The sequence below is a fragment of the Dromaius novaehollandiae genome, chromosome W (genome assembly GCF_036370855.1).
Source record: "Dromaius novaehollandiae isolate bDroNov1 chromosome W, bDroNov1.hap1, whole genome shotgun sequence".
NCBI classification, from domain to species: Eukaryota; Metazoa; Chordata; class Aves; order Casuariiformes; family Dromaiidae; genus Dromaius; species Dromaius novaehollandiae.
In genome coordinates this window covers 71,058,631-71,075,334 of record NC_088130.1, presented here as the reverse complement: position 1 = coordinate 71,075,334, position 16,704 = coordinate 71,058,631, and the positions used below count along the sequence as shown (strand labels likewise).

Sequence of the window (16,704 nt, the reverse complement as noted above, 5' to 3'; positions counted from 1 at the left end):
ATGAGGAAACTGTAAACAAGTCAGCCTCACTTCAGTCCCTGGAAAAATTATGAAACAGAAACTGTTCCAATTCCAAATTATGAAATAGTATAAATCTTCCTGTCTCTGTCAAAATGCTTTGTGAATGTTCTTTTAGTTCATGTTGTCAGAGAAGCTCTTACTGAATTTCTTTTAGAAAAGTTTGTAATGAAATGGACTTCACCTGATGAGGTAAAATGTTAATTTTTTTGAATGAGCAGTTACTTCCTCCCTCAACCTTTAGTGGTCTTATAGACTAATTTATAACATCATGCAAAGCAAGGATCTGTTTGTGTTGCTAAACATGTTTGTTCTTTACTGAGCTTTTAACAATGTCACTTAATAAATATTGTATTCAGATAACCATTACCTCAGACTTAACTGTTTTGTTAGTAAAACAATGATTCCGAGAAGCTTCACCTATTTATAGTGAGCAGAGGTAAAGGGATTTCTTCAGTTATGAAGAAAAATGACTAAACCATTTGAGAACTAATCGCGTAATTCTTGGATTTCTCACATTCATGAACGATAGATTTTCAAATGCGTGACTTTGCCATTGCTTCAAATTAGAAAGTTGGTATCTGTGGCATGTTGCTTTGCTTCTTATTTTCATATTGTTCAGACTTCTCTCCTGTATCTGTATTTTTATTAAAATGATCTTTTTATCCTTTCTTCTTAGTGAGACTAACTTAAAATTCAAGATGGCACTTGAGGTAACAGACAGATATCTTCAAGAAGAAAGTGCAATGGCAGACTTCAGTGGTTTGTACTGTTGTATTTTATGCTTCCAACTATTCAAGTGTTGCTCAAGCGGTTCATAGTACAAGTAAATAAAACACGGATGCAGACTAAAATGTTGCTAAAGGTACATGTGATTCTGTAGTTAGTGATTTCTTGGCCTTTGTCACAATGCAGTGTAAGTTATACAATGAAAAGGTTCGTGCTGCTGAGCAAAATGCCCAGCAAAATACAGGCCATCTGAAGAGGAGACCTATGTCGTGAATAAGCTATGACACTGAGTAGTAGAGAGGACTGAGTTAAGTTTTATTAGCATTTTCCTATTTCATTTCTTTGGAAAAGTATGTTTGCTGTTTGGAGTAGATTTGGAAAATAGCTTCTACTATCCTTTTCATATTTATCATTATAATCCATATAATCCAGCTACGTTCTGTGTATGTTGTGAAACCTGAGAGGGAGGAATCCGTTCTCTTACTGAGATCTGAAATAAAGTTTTATCTCAAGATTAATTTTTTAGTATTCTTAAACTTATAAATGCTTCAAAGAAAAAAAGAGATTTACAACAAAATTATAACAATGCATTTCATTGGTGCTCTTCATTTACTCCTTTGTATGGCATAGGGTGGAATGGTGGAGTAAATAAGTAATGGCTGCACTGCAAGAACCAAGGAGCGTGAAATGAAATGAACAGCTGACAGATTCAAAATAATCAAAAGGGAGGCACTTTTTCACACAATACGCAGTTAAGCTTAAATTCACAGGATGCCAGAGGATGTTTTGGACGTAAAAAGTCTCTAGTTCAGGAAATCTGTTGTCCACAAGCTGTTGGGGACTGTGACTGTTGACTGGTCCTGTACTTTTACTCTCCCTTGCCCATCCACCATTCTCAATTAGAGACAGTTCTGGGCTAGAGAAACCGCCGCTTTGACCTGGAGCTGCCATTGTGCGTTCCTCTGTAGCAATCTGCGTTCATGTTGCTATTTACTTTTTTAATTCTTTTTTGTTTGTTTGTTTTTTATGAGGCAGAATTTTGATGATGGTAAGTGCAGCTTGAACCAAAAATTTACAATGAGCTCGATTTTTGGGGATGTAAATGCAAATATATAGTACCAAGTGACCAATCATACATTAGACAGTGGGAATAAGTGCAAGTCCTAAAAGTCAAATGTCACCTTTTTAGCCAAAATATTCACAGATATCTGAATAAGTAGCAATATATTTCATAAAGTTGGTAAGAGAGGTGGTGGAATATAAGTCCAGCTTGGAACTGTGTGGTTTGGATACTCTTCCGTTGGATCACTGCTGGTTAGTCTTCAATGGCAAAATAATACCAACTGCTGATACAGAACACTGCATTCGTCCTAGAGTGTAAGATCCAAAGACAGACTCGCTCTTGCCTGCACGCCATTGTTAAGACTTGGGAATGTTAAGGAAAAGGTGTACAAGAATGCCAAGTGTCCTATTTATGAGTAAAAGCTGTACTGATATTGGTGCAGAAATGTATTCTTTCTGCTATTGCAGTCTGGAAAGAAAATACACTGAAGATGCCATATTTAAAATGATAGCAACACAATACTGAATATTTTCAAAGTTTTCATAGAAATGGATCATTCAGAACAGTTATTCCCCCCCCCCCCCCAAAATGCATGGAGTAAAATTCCTTGTATAGTAGGTACAAATTGATACAGTTTTATTAAACTGATGTATGTTAAACATATTCTCCTGCAAATTTTTAGGTCTGATTGAATGTGAAGAACCTAATAACCGACTGGATAAGTTTGCAGGATCATTATTCTGGAGAAACATGAGTTATCCGTTGGATGCTGATAAGATTTTATTACGTGGATGTAAAATCAGGAACACAGACTTCTGCCATGGAGTGGTCATATTTGCAGGTATTTGTGAAATGAACACTTGTAGTAGTTACTGCCTGGAAGCATGTCCCATGAAGTGACGTGGCATCCTTCGCTTATAAACCTTGGCTATATTTTATGTACCAGTCTTATAAAATAGTAGTAATAACACTTGCTTGCATGCAATTTTATTTATTTATTTTAGGTGCTGATACAAAAATAATGAAAAATAGTGGAAAGACCAGATTTAAAAGGACACAGATTGACTCCCTTATGAACTACATGGTTTATACTGTAAGCCTTTTTGTTTAAAATCAAGATGTTTGAGATCACTTTAAGTGAGCAAACTGAATGAAGATAAGTTTAGGAAACTTTCTTGGTTTTTTTTGTTTTGTTTGTTTGTTTAGGTATGTTTCCACTTTGTTTAAACCTTTGAAGCTGGGTTCAAGTAGAAGGGACTGAAACGCTCTGCAGCTGTTAGTGAAATCTGACACTAAATTGCATGTGTAGGCAGCCTACACAATGCAAAAAAGCACTTCAAAAACAGAGTTGCAGGTGCTTCTCGTTGTTTTCACTAAACCTTTGGATAAAGAACTGAACTTAGATCCTGGTGCAGCGATACCTTCAGCCTGAAAGGTTAAAAACCCACGCTTTTCCTCCTAGATGAGTACCCTTGGCATGTGTGTGAGAGGAATAAGCAGTGTCCTCCAATCTGCAGTTCAGTTTTGGAAAGTAGCATGTAAAAATGAAATGATACCCTTGGACAGGGAAAGAGCAAAAAGGAGCTAGACTGTTGTCAGGTGCTGGCACCTATCTCGGCGAGACTGTGATTCTGCCCCTGCTCCGAAGACGTTCATGTACCCTATGCACTACCTGCCTACATAAATGTAAAAAAGTATAAATGATGCTTGGAGAATGGACTGAAGTTAGAACCTTGATTATGTGAAGAGATTGTTCTAGGAAAGATTTGCTTCCCTACTGTTTACTTATAAAGAAATGTTATAGTCTATCTTGAACATGGAGATTTGGGAATTAGGTCTAGCAGACATTTTTGAAGTGTCACAGGCCCTCTCTTTGTGTGTTGCAGATTTTTGTCCTCCTCATCCTGTTCTCAGCGGGCCTTGCCATTGGACACACTTACTGGGAGCAGCAGATTGGTAACTCTTCTTGGTACCTCTATGACGGAGAAGACTACAGCCCTTCTTACCGTGGCTTTCTTAATTTTTGGGGATATATCATTGTTCTGAATGCCATGGTTCCCATTTCCCTGTATGTGAGGTAGGTAAATACCTTAGCCTTTAAATAGCTGACTTGGTGACAGGGTTGAATTACTGATCTTCAGAATTAATGGTGAATGAACTTAATTCTCCAATGGTGGTAACAAACAGAGCTTCATGTTGGGTAGGAAAGCATGTTAATTCCCCCTTTAATTAATCCCCTGTAATTCTGTTTTACTGAAAAGATGTTGAACTTGCTCACCCTCTCTACTGGAATTTTAGAAGAAAGTGAGCTATGCTGTATTATTTTTTGTTTAAAATCATGATCCTAGACTCAGAATTTATGGATATCAAGCTCTTCTTACAATAATGAGCATATTTGTTTTATACTTTGAATAAGGAAAAATTGTTTCCCAAGCAATGATGTCTGAGAAAATTGCAGGATTTATCCTGTCAGTATTTAACTTGTGTAATTCTACAGTCTGTTTAACAAAATGCATAGAAGAAACTACTTTTAAAATAAAATTAAAATGAAAAAATAGTCCCAATTTTTAGCTCAAAAGAGAGTCCTTTCTTACTGCCCTTGCTTTTGGCAAACCTGTCTATAACATAGGTCCAGCCTTCCACCCACTGTTGTCCAAATTGTACTTAAAATGCTATTCCCAAGTGGGATTTGTTTTTGTTACAGTAGTAGCACCATCATTACTTTTGCACTGATAAAGCAGTTGGGGTCTTTCACCAGTTACCGCAGTATTGAGCTGTGTAGTTTGAGTCACTAGTTTGGCCTGTCAAGGGGTCAGGGTACTTCTGTAAGGTGATGGTAAATGTTACATCTTAAGCCTCTGGGCTATGTAAGTAATTCAAATCCCTGAAAATATAGTCAGAGCTCCCTGGATCTGATACGGTGTGATTATTTTGAAATGTGAGATGATGATGGAAGTAAGAACTTTGTTCTATTTCATTTAGTGTCGAAGTGATTCGTTTGGGACAAAGCTATTTTATAGACTGGGACCTGCAAATGTATTACCCTGAAAAGGATACAGCTGCAAAGGCCAGAACCACCAAACTAAATGAACAGCTTGGACAAATCCACTACATATTCTCTGATAAGACAGGAACACTTACTCAGAACGTCATGACATTTAAAAAATGTTGCATTAATGGCCAAAGATACGGTAAGTCTATGCCATTACGGCTGCACCCCATAATAAAAACCAGTTTTCAATTTCAATAGCAAATGCCAAGTTCTGCTGCTTCCAGAAGCATGCTTTATTGAGTGAACTGGCACTGGGATTCCCAGTGGGCCATGTGAAGCCTTTCTCTTCAGGGGGATATCAACAGCAGTTGAGGGTAGTGGAAGTTTTTCCTGGTTCTGCTTTCCTGGAGAAGGGAAGAGACAGAGACTGACCCCCTTATGATGTCCCAGGTTAAGTATGAGGCTCAGGGGTGAAGTCCCTGGCCGGGATGGGCACTAGAACAGAAACGCCGCCCACGTGAGTTCCAGTTTGTAACGGGAACATATGCCGAAACCTTGGAAGTTACTGTGTAGCGTAGCTGGCAGCCTCTGACCCGGTTTTCGTCTTTAGCCTGTAAAAATGAGTAGAAATTGTAACGCCTGTTCAGGAGGGGAGTATATGTGAAATGAGATATGTACAAGTCTTTTTAGTTTCAGCTCAACTTCCACAATTTAGCCCTGGAAATGAATAAAGATCCAGTAAATCGAAGTTCTGGAGGGCTTTGCACTGTTTGCTCCTTTATAAAGGACCTGACTGGAAACCTTCCAGGAAAAAACTCAGAAATGAGTAATTTACAGAATGCTTTACTTTTGGTAGAAACACTCCTGGGCCAAAATTGATTTAGAAACAAGAAAGAAAGTGTAATGGGAGCAGGTTTTTGTTTTGTTGTTAGTTCTATTTCCAAACTTGTTTGGAATATTTAAAATACACAGTGAACATACTCCAAAACTGAACTATAGTTTGATCAGTTCAAACAAGGAACACAGTGTGGCAATGACACGTGTTTTTTAAACATCCTACCTCTAAAGACAGAGGTGGAACTTCTGACAGTGCAAATTGCCTTAAACCAACATAGACATTTTATGACAGTTCCACGTCCTTCCTGTAGACAGAGATACCTGACAGGATACGGAGGTACTGTTGTTGTGAATAAATCTGCTTTTTTAATCTGAGATATTCTAGTGTGATTGTTTACTTTGTGAAAGAGTTGTGAAAACTGTTATTCTCTCTTATGCCTCCCAACGGATGGTGCTTGCATTGCAGGAGACTGCAGGGATGGATCAGGGCAGCTGCAAAACCACCCCGAGGTAGGTCACTCTGATCCGGCCCTGAGGTCCCTAGGGTGGGTAGTGAACCCTCCCTTGCCAAAACATGAAGACCTACAGGTAGGCCTGAAGCAATTGCACATGGAATGACTCAGCCTCTCTCTTCTTTTACCAGCAAGTTGATTTTAGCTGGAACACGTATGCAGATGGAAAGCTCTCATTCTATGATCACTACCTGATAGAGCAAATAAAATCTGGAAAGGATCCAGAAATTCGACAGTTCTTTTTTCTACTTGCCATTTGTCACACTGTCATGGTTGATGTTTCTGATGGTGAGTATTTTTCCTGTGTTAGGGGGAACAACAGTTCAGCTCCAGTTGCGCATTGGAGAGGTCAAAAACTAATGTCTGTCACGTAGGTGGGAGGGAATGTTAGGCTGTTCTTTTAAATTAAACAACAGCAAGACGCAGTGGCATTCCTTGTGCTGAATTTATCTACCTCTTTATGATAGGGGGACTCTCTTTACGACAGTCACCATTTTGGTAAATATGCATCTTAAATAACAGCAGACTTAGAAAGGTAGTGGAGCTGTCTATACAGAGGTTTTGTTTTCTGGTTGTTGAACTTCTCTCTAAGCAGATCCATATTTAAAGTCTCAAAAGCATAAACCCCACATAAAATGAAGATGACACGAGCATAATCTCTTGATTCCACATACACTTCTGCAAGTACAGATACTTTTGGAGACCTGTTGTTTTCAGTGTGGCGAAAACAAATGTTTTCAGCGTGAGAGTTTCATGCACTTATTCCTTGAAGTACAGCTCCATAGGCATACATGAATTTGGGTATGTCTAGTCTAAGAATATCTGCAACAAATAACAAAACTGAATAATGAAAATATGACAGAAAATAAATGTAAAGGTGAGTGGCTATGGGAGAACTGGTGAATGTGGAAAGTAAGGATGAAAGATTTAGTTAAAACATACTTGACACAAGAGAAGACAGCTATTGTTTTAGGAATTTCTTTAACTGTCTTTTTGTGAGATCTCTGTGAAGCCAGCATTTCCTGTCCTTTCTTGCTATTTCTACAAATGGTTTTTGGTTTTGTTTCCGCTACGTTATGTTTGTGTCTGTGGCCAAGGATTTGTGTTTTTGAGCTTCCTTTGAAAATGCTTAAATGAAAGGATTGAGAAGTTAAGATACTCAAATTATACTTACTTTGGGGCAGAGAAGTTACAGGTACATGGAGGGAAGAGGTTCAGTGACTTCTCCCGTTTGGAAAGTATTCATAATAGGAAATGGGGAGTTCCTTGTTCCTGTGCTCTGTTTGCACTGCTCTCAGTTTTAGACCCAACCTCAGAAATGGAAAGGGTGCAGCCCTGCATGTGCGGCTCTCAATTCCTTTAAGGAGTGGATGAGAAGTCTTTGCTGCGGTGTTTGAGTGCTGCCCTGTGATGCTCAAGTATACCCTGGCTTTCTTTTCTTTTCACTGTTGCACTGATACAGGTCAGCTCAATTATCAAGCGGCCTCCCCAGATGAAGGGGCCTTGGTCACAGCAGCCAGAAACTTTGGCTATGTTTTTCTTTCACGAACACAGAATACCATCACTATAAGCGAGATGGGGATTGAAAGAACTTACGATGTCCTTGCTATCTTGGATTTCAACAGTGACAGGAAACGAATGTCTGTCATTGGTAAGTTGATTACAACCAACCTTTAATTTATAAGACCTCTTACAAAAAAGTTTGGAGACTAGAAATTGTGCATTGCAGTCGTATGGTGTTTGACTCCTATAATTCTAACGTGCTCACCTTGCCATTCAAAGACCAAAGACAACTAAATGTTAGTGATAGGCTTGTATAGCTCCTTAGCAGAGGTAAAAATTGGGAGCAATGTGTTATGAGGAACCAAGGGCAATGCATATTTTGTAGGTGAAAAAGTAAATGCAAGGGAAGCTGTCTGACGTCAAGAAGTTCTGCTGTGTGACATGGTCCTATAATAGATTTTAATCTGCAAAGCTCTGGATAGCAAAAGAGAAGCTTTGTAATTAGTTGCAAATGTGTTTACTAGACTGTCTTGATGTTCAAGCATGGTCTCTGCTGAAGACAATCTTAGGTCGCCTTAGAAGAAGCGTGAAGAAAAGTTACAAAGATGATTTACTCCCCTTTCCCCCAGAGAACAAATTGGTTGTATGTGATGTTTCTTCTAGCTACAGCTATAGGAACTAGGTTTGCAGGCTAAGGTATAAATAGCTTTTTAGTTTTGATTTTAATTACCTTTAAAGAAATAAACCTTGAATCAGTTAGAGACCTAAATTTTTTCATTATTTTATTGTGCATCATCTCTGTGGTGTATGTCTCTGCCCAGCTCCTATGCGCAAGTGAGATGTTACTATTACATGAAACGTCATCAAAAGCGTAATTCTTGGGAGTTCAAGTGTCTTGTCCCCTCTGGAAAGGGAAGAAGAGGGTGCATAGCTGAACTATGTTAAGAGATGATGTACTGGAAAGAAACATGATCTTGTAGTTTTGGTAGTTAACAGCAGTAGACCTGTTCTAATCTGAAAAATTAATCTAATCTGAAACAATTCCTCTGTCTGGATTACTCTAACGTTTTGTCCCACCTCTCGTATTTTACTCTACAGTAAGAGAATCTGAGGGAAATATCAGGCTATATTGTAAAGGAGCCGACACAGTAATTTATGAACGCTTGCATCCAAGAAATCTGAAGAGAGAAGCTACAGAAGAAGCGCTGGATGTATGTTTGCAATTTATATGCTGTTTTCACAATAATGTTTTAAGTTCATTTCTGCCCATAATCTCATTTTATTAATTTCCTTTTTCTAAGCTATTAGGACAAATGCAGACCTATAATTGATAGCTGTCAATATTCCGGGTCACTAAACTTTGTTTTGTTTTTCACTTCTCTGTTTAGTCTTTCAATTCAGACTGCCTCATCATCTATAATTTAAGTTTTAGCTTTTTGAAATGCCAAGGATTAATTGCTCAGTCAGATTTGTTTTATCAGACTCATGACTAATGCTTATTATCTTAACTTTGATGTTTGGTTTCAAAATGAAGAATTTTATCTTGTGGATGTGTGGTTTTTTGTTATTTTTCAGATTTTTGCAAATGAGACTCTTAGAACACTCTGTCTCTGCTATAAAGACATTAGTCATGATGAATTTGAAGCATGGAATAAAAAGTTCATGGTGGCCAGTGCAGCTATAACTAACCGTGATGAAGCTCTGGATAAAGTATATGAGGAAATAGAAAAGAACTTGATTGTAAGTAGAACTTTAAATTTTTAGTGTACGTTTTTTCTTACGTAAGCAGAAACAGATCTTTTTGAAAATAGATTATTCTTGCTTTTGTCTAAGGTCTTTTGAGTATTTTATTGGCCAAGTCAAATTCTAGAGAGCTTAACAGAATGAAAGAAAATATGATATTTTCAGCTGATTTTCTTCTTTTTTTTTTTTTCCATCTCATGCTCTTCTCTGTTGTTCTTTAATGTACAGGTTCATTTCCAGTTTACACCAGTAGTTGCATTATAAACATGTTTTTAAAAAACAAACAAACAAACCCCCAAACTTGTTACAAAATTCTTCAGGCCTGGAGTAATTTTAGTAAGCATTTCTACTCTGTGATTCAGCTTTCCTGTGTCAGAGGGTTTGTTTAGTTTCTTTTGAAGACTGAATATAGTGTCATGTGTGACAGAAGAGTGAACAGACCAAACAGTGTGATCCAAAGTAGCAGGTCCTATAAGCAGCATGAACTAAGCTGTAAGTTATATTTTGATAAGCAAAACCTGTAAAACCACATACTAGTATTTGGGAATAGAAGTCGACTTTAACTGCATTCAGATTAAAGGTTTTCTGTGTAGAAACCCATTGCTCTGAACCGTATCCTGTTTAGGTGCCTGCTCTATGATCTTTAGAGAATTTTGGTCAAAATTTGAGAATATTTTGCTGCTTCTGAAGAAATGCCTTATATTAAACTTAGACTGGTTAGTTGTATTTTTGAAGGTCACCGTAAATTGATTTCTGAACTCCTAGCTGATAATTATACTTATTAACCGTTTAATCTCAAAATTATTCAGATCAGATCTCACTTATTATCACAGCATTTCAACACTGTCATTTCTGGACATTTTAAACTTGCTAATTTAAGATTCTGGAATGCAACCTGCATGGAAACTTCTGAGCAAACAATTCAAAAAGCAGTAACCGTAAATAGGATTTGCGTCCTACTCAAACTGCAGAGAAACTGCTTATATCAGATACAGTTCTTTTGCTCTGCTTACTAGTGTTGTCTCTGGGTGAATTTTTTTTATCTGCAGTCATAATCCTGGTGTGTAAACCATGCAGTTTGAGTATGCTAGATAGCGTTCCTCTCATTTCTGTTTTGCATCACTGGGTTAAGGTTTCTAAATAATACGGTTTCAAGACTTGCCTATTTTTTTTTAATGGAGAATACTTCTTGTGGGTTTGTGAATTGGAAAATTGACTACAATTAAAGTGGTTTTCAGGAAAATTTTGTGTGTAATTGGGAAAGCTTACTTTCAGATGAAAATTATTTTGATCATTAGTATTATACTGCAAACTATTGAAAACTGAGTCATCCAGTTTATTACACTTTCTGCTCTGATATGGAATGGCTTTATTCTCTTCTATATCTGAAATCAGTTTTGTATGCGTTTCTTTTACTAAATACTTGTGTTTCATCTAACTCCCAGCTCCTTGGTGCAACAGCTATTGAAGACAAACTACAGGATGGAGTTCCAGAAACAATATCCAAACTTTCCAAAGCAGGCATTAAAATCTGGGTGCTTACTGGTGACAAAAAAGGTGGGTTTACTTACAGCCAAAGAGCTAGCAAAAGCTGGATAATAGCTAGAAGATAAACTGAGACAAATATAAACTAGAAATGAAGCACATGTTTCTAGAAAAGCTTAGTATGAAAGTCATTTAAATGAAAACTGGAGGAATTTCTACAAGATGTGCAGTATTTCATGTCAGCTGTTCCCAATACAGAGTTTACTAGATGGATTTCCGTGTAATTTGTGTTCCTTCAGCATATTAGCCTAGATGACTGATTTTGTGACTGTTTTCTGTAGGGAAATACCCAGCTACTGCTTTTCCCAGCGCAAAGTAAATGCAGGACAATTTGCTTTTAACCACCAGGCCTGCCTGGCTCTGCAGGTAGGAACGCCTCCTTGGAAGACGTTGGTGAAGCCAGTTGTGTTTTCATACGTCAGTCCTCCATTACGTGCCCTCTGTGTTGTCATGGGTCTGAAACCTCACTGACTCATATCATAAATGTAAATATTGTCCTTTTAAGCTGCAGTTCAAAGCACAAAATCTCTTTAAAGATGACAAGAAGTGCTGTATTGCATTAACACTTCCTTGAAGTGTTTATGTTTGTTCAGAGTTGTACGAGCCATAATTAACCTTCATACGTCTTTTGATTACAAAGATTTTTTTGCGGTCTCATTGACTCACTGTCTTAGCCTCTCCTGCTTGTCCCAACTGTTGCAGTCTCATCAGAGTTCTGCCTCAGAGTAATCCCTTTCCTTTTTTCCTAACTTTCCAGTCTGCATTTGACTCTTAACTTGGGTTTGGGATGTCAGTGAGAACCTGATGAAGTTATTTCTTCAGTCTGTCTTTCAGCATCCCAACTATTCCAGCCTGAAGCGGCTGTGACCATCCTGTTTCACTAATACAGCATAGTACAGCATAGTGTATAGTGCAGTGCATTCAGAATATCTTGTGGCAGTGCAGTCCACCTGTAATATACTGGTCCATAGTGTCGCACGGGAAAAATAATTTCGTGTTGTTGACTTTAAACCCATCGCCCACTGGATCTTCATTGCCACGTAGTTCTTGTTCTGTGAGAAATAATTAACAAGCACTTCCCCAACTTCTCTGTGCCATACATGATTTTTATATTTACACTGCATGGAAATGAAAGTGAATTTTTCATACTTAAACACAAGTTTAAAATATACTTAAGAGGACTTGAGGCACTTCTAGCTGCTCCCAACAGTAACTCATTACAGAACTTTAGATATTTTCCTCTTTTTATTTTTATTTTTTAAACTGTAGAAACTGCTGAAAATATTGGATTCTCTTGTGAACTCTTAACAGATGAAACAACAATCTGCTACGGAGAAGATATCAGGCAAGTGAAAAGCACACAGGATTTCTTGTGTGGGAGTTAAAAATGTTTAATTTTCAAAATCATCCTGGTAGTAACATTGGCTTCTCCTGCAGTGATTCTTCACTGAACTGAACAGCATTTGGTGGCTGTTGTTCAGTTGTACATTGTCTGTTCCTCTGGATTTTTCCAGAATTGCAATTTTACAAGGCAGCATCTTCATTGTGGGTAAAGATGGTGATGTAATATTTGGGGGAAGCACTCTTGACGTTAAATATTAAGCTTGTGCTGTAGTTCAAATAAGTAAGATTCAGCCCTGTGCCCTCTAGAGTAGAACCATGGTCCAAATTCTGTGAAAATGTATAGAGATTTCATTCCAGAATACTCCCAAGAGCCCTTCTGGAGTGGGCTGAGTAGGTCTCTCCCTAGTCCAAATCTTGAGTAGCTCAGTACGTAGAGCAGCCCAGAGAGTGCTGCTGTAGGACTCATAGACAAATCTGTGCCAGGTTTTGCTCTCGTAGCCTGCCCCAGAATTCCAGTATTACCCCAGCTGGTCTTTCACCCGATCCCACACTCCTGTACACAGCAGGGACCCATGCTATAAAAACGTAAACATGATGTGTTGCAACGTATCCAGAGGTTAGTGATGAAGAGTTTGTCAAAATGCTCAGGAAGGGCTACATGGGGTTGGGAGAAGAACTAGAACCTTGTAACAGTGTGTCACAACTATTCCTGACCCATTTTTTAGTAATGGCAAGTGTCTGAACTTTTCCTCATTTGAAAAACAGCAAAGGTATTCATTTAACGTGATTCTCTCTTTGCTGTTGCTCCAGCACTACCTAGAGCATCACGTAATAAATAGCAAAAAGTTCTTGTAGCGTATGTTGCATTTCTTTCTTAAAGATTTCCAGTCTGGGACTGATCTAGCTTAGTTTAAAGTTTATCCTTGAATTTTCTGTAATAGTGTCTGCTTCTCTTTCCAGTGCTCTCCTTCAAACAAGGCTGGAAAACCAGAGGAACAGAGCTGAATCAAGTACACATTCCTCTCTACGAATGAATGAACCATTCTTTCAAAGTGGTAGAGATCGTGCTTTAATAATCACTGGCTCCTGGCTGGTATGTGCAAAAGAGGTTCTCCTGTGTGTTTGAGAATTTGGGGCCAGGAGTACCAGCGTGTCAGTGTCCTCTGTTGAGGACTCTGTTGACTTGTCTGCTTTGCCAGACCAGTCAGTGAAAGTCCTTTGGCCCTTGTGCCGCCAGCTGAACATCTTTGATATTTATGCTCAGAAATATTTTTAGTGTTGAAGATTTGAGAGAAAAAGTGCTCTATAAAATAAGGAATGTCTTGGGCCTTTTGAATCACCTTGGTAGCTGCCATTGAAGTGAAAGCAGGTGTTTTGGTTTTGTTAATCTCACCAATACATTTTATCCATTGTTTCCAGTGTTCTTTGTCGCTCCTCTGCATGAGCGTATTTTGAAAATGCTGTAAAGGGGACATAATGAAGTTTAATGTGTTCTCTGTGTGTTAAGGCAATCCTTAAAGTGCTATTTGAAACACAGCTTATTTCTGTCTCGGGTTACACAGAATGAAATCCTGCTAGAGAAGAAAAAGAAGAAAAAGAAACTTAAATTGAAATTCCCCAGAACAGCAGAAGAAAAACAAAAGCAAATTGAGATTAGAAGAAGGGCTGAAGCTAACAAAGAACAGCAGCAAAAGAACTTTGTAGATTTGGCATGCGAATGCAGGGCTGTGATCTGCTGTCGAGTGACTCCAAAGCAGAAAGCCATGGTGGTCGAGCTTGTGAAGAAATACAAGAAAGCCATTACTCTGGCTATTGGAGACGGTGCCAATGATGTAAACATGATTAAAAGTAAGCGAGCTGTAAAGTTTGTTTTGTTAGGAAACATCTCTGCTGGGAGTTCTTGCACAGTCTTTTCACTATTAAGGTGTTAAGAAGAATCTAGAATTTACTTCATTACCCATGTTAACTTTACTTTGGTGGTTCTTGTTAGCTTCTGTGTCTGCTTTCCCTTTTTGAGGAAACCCTTTATGAAATGGTCGGTGGTTTTTGCTGATATGCTGATATTCTAGCTTTTTCTGTAGATGTTCCCCAAGAAGGCACTTGAATTACATCTCTTGTCATGTTGTGGGTTGCAAAAGTGTACTGTAATAAAAGGCAGAACAAGAACTTTGCTATCCTGTACTCAGAGGCATTAGCCATACTGTACTGCAACTGGTGCTCTTTGAAATGCTTCCTGAAAAGGAAACTGTAAACTGCCTGGCCAGTTCATTCAGGGGTTGCTTGCTCTGTCTGATCACTTAATTCCCTCAGTCAGATTTCCCTTTCTTTCCCTTCCCTTCTCTTGATACCAGCATCCGTTCTGATGGAGTGAGTATTTAGCGAAAGAATACAAATGACTGTGGACTCGTGAGCAATAAATATCAGAGGAAGGGCTTATGCACTGTTGTGTTAAGTCTTTAAAGTAGCCTTTATGCTGTATACAAAAATAAAACAGGGCAGAAGAACCTGCAGTAAAGAACAGGACCGATAGAGTATTTGTCCTCAGTGATGTTGTTCCTCTCCCTTTGTACAATTAGCATCTGGTGTTTGTTTCCTGAACTTAGCTGCCCACGTTGGAGTTGGGATCAGTGGCCAAGAAGGGATGCAAGCTGTCATGTCGAGTGACTACGCTTTCGGGCAATTCCGCTACCTCCAAAGACTGCTGCTGGTCCATGGCCGGTGGTCTTACATAAGGATGTGCAAGTTTCTAAGATTTTTTTTCTACAAAAACTTTGCCTTTACACTAGCCCACATCTGGTATTCATTCTTTAATGGCTTTTCTGCCCAGGTAAGAGACACGCTCGTGTTTAATATGAATAAGCAGATCTTCTTTCTGTCAGTGAGGAATAGCAAAGGCTTAACCTGGGAAGTGATGGGAACCTGAAGTGAACGTGAACAGACTTAAAGGCAATAACTTCTGCAGGAGAATAGGTAATAACTACTAAGCTAGTTAGTTACAAGCTAAGCAGTAGGTTAGGATGCCAGAACGCTTAAAGTCAGTATCATGGTTGTACGGGGAAAAAAAGATTGTTAAACAGTGGTTTAACCTTCCTTTTTTCTCTCAGTCTTTAGCTGTTTGCAAAACACTGTTTTGTTTACCCTCTTCCAAAAGCCTAGAAAGTGAACCAGGTGCCACAAAATCTGGATTGTTTAGCAAATTCAGGATGGTCTCCTCCTAAAGAGAAAAGCTTATGTGCAAAAGCATGTTTCAGGGAGAGGCAAAGAGGTATTTCCCAGCGCTGCAGCTTAAGATATTCCTAGGTGAAGTGAGATGGAGAGATGGTGCATTTATGTATTAGTATGAAACCAACCCTCCCCCCTCCCCCTCCCTTTTTTTAAATCTTGAACTGCTGCTTAAAGTGGCTTGAAGTGTGTTTGTTATAAATGGCAATGTTCAAAGTTCAGTGTTGCAAGGTTGTGGTCACCTGTGCACCACAAGGGCTTTGGGAGATGAAACACACCTCCCGAGGTCTATGCCGAAAGGCTCACACACCTAAATGCATAAACCGCCACCGCGGAGGGTCGCAAACAAGCAGCCCTGCCTGAGGTTAACGGTGTTCAGTGGTTAATGGTGTGTACTTTGATGGAAGTTGTGGATGCCTAGGGCAGAGCAGAAAAGAGTATTAGAAGACACGGGGGAGTTAACACCAAACTTGCATGTGGGATGCCAAGCGCTCATCGCAGTCACCAGTGCGGCTGTAAACTGGACTGACGCTCAGCATGAGATGTCAGTTTTGACAGTATTTCAGGTCAGGTAACGTAGATGGTTTGTAAGGAGTGAGGCAGCTTCATGCAGGTTAGAAATGGTTTTCCCAGGCCTTTGACCTAAGGTGCTGCTTGCCTTTTGGGGAAACGCTGAGACAGGTAATTTAATGCTATTATAGAGTGTGAATTTTCTCAAGAATTAGAAGGAAAAGGTGTAATCAAAAAGAAATAATGAGCAGCTGAGTTTCCTTTTCTTTTTGCAGACAGCATATGAAGACTGGTTCATCACACTGTACAATGTTTTGTATACTAGCCTTCCGGTCCTGCTGGTTGGCTTGCTTGACCAGGTATGTGCTGTGTTGTTAACGAGATGAATGCAAAGGCATCAAGTGTTAAATTACACCGAAACTGATTGCTTTGTTTTACATACAAGGCTTTCTTTTCTTTCTTTTGAAAGTATTCCTCTTGCCTCTTCAGTGGGTGGGGTAACAAAAGACAATAAGCAGAGGGTTATTGAAATAGCCAAAGTTAAGCAGGTCAGAGGTCTTCAGTGTTAACGTTGTTTGTTAAAAATATTTCCAAGTGCCTGCTGTGTTGTGTGAGTGATGTTGTGGAATAGCAACAGGTGACGTTGTTAATGGAGAAGATATTCCTCACTTAGCCTCCTGCACTGA

General features: G+C 38.9%; 1 protein-coding gene across 3 annotated transcripts in view; it reads left to right on the top strand.

Moving 5' to 3' along the window:
- LOC112985195 (phospholipid-transporting ATPase IC) overlaps positions 1 to 16,704 on the top strand; it is a 51,277-nt gene that overhangs the window by 29,687 nt on the left and 4,886 nt on the right. For all 3 annotated transcript variants that reach the window (XM_064500505.1, XM_064500507.1, XM_064500506.1), the window contains 16 exons: positions 698 to 780; positions 2,493 to 2,651; positions 2,815 to 2,903; positions 3,697 to 3,887; positions 4,793 to 5,001; positions 6,106 to 6,149; positions 6,283 to 6,439; positions 7,614 to 7,802; positions 8,753 to 8,865; positions 9,230 to 9,394; positions 10,843 to 10,954; positions 12,212 to 12,287; positions 13,247 to 13,379; positions 13,849 to 14,134; positions 14,890 to 15,113; positions 16,294 to 16,377. In XM_064500505.1, coding sequence (XP_064356575.1) covers positions 698 to 780; positions 2,493 to 2,651; positions 2,815 to 2,903; positions 3,697 to 3,887; positions 4,793 to 5,001; positions 6,106 to 6,149; positions 6,283 to 6,439; positions 7,614 to 7,802; positions 8,753 to 8,865; positions 9,230 to 9,394; positions 10,843 to 10,954; positions 12,212 to 12,287; positions 13,247 to 13,379; positions 13,849 to 14,134; positions 14,890 to 15,113; positions 16,294 to 16,377 — 2,314 coding nt within the window. The remainder of the gene's footprint in view (positions 1 to 697; positions 781 to 2,492; positions 2,652 to 2,814; positions 2,904 to 3,696; positions 3,888 to 4,792; positions 5,002 to 6,105; positions 6,150 to 6,282; positions 6,440 to 7,613; positions 7,803 to 8,752; positions 8,866 to 9,229; positions 9,395 to 10,842; positions 10,955 to 12,211; positions 12,288 to 13,246; positions 13,380 to 13,848; positions 14,135 to 14,889; positions 15,114 to 16,293; positions 16,378 to 16,704) is intronic.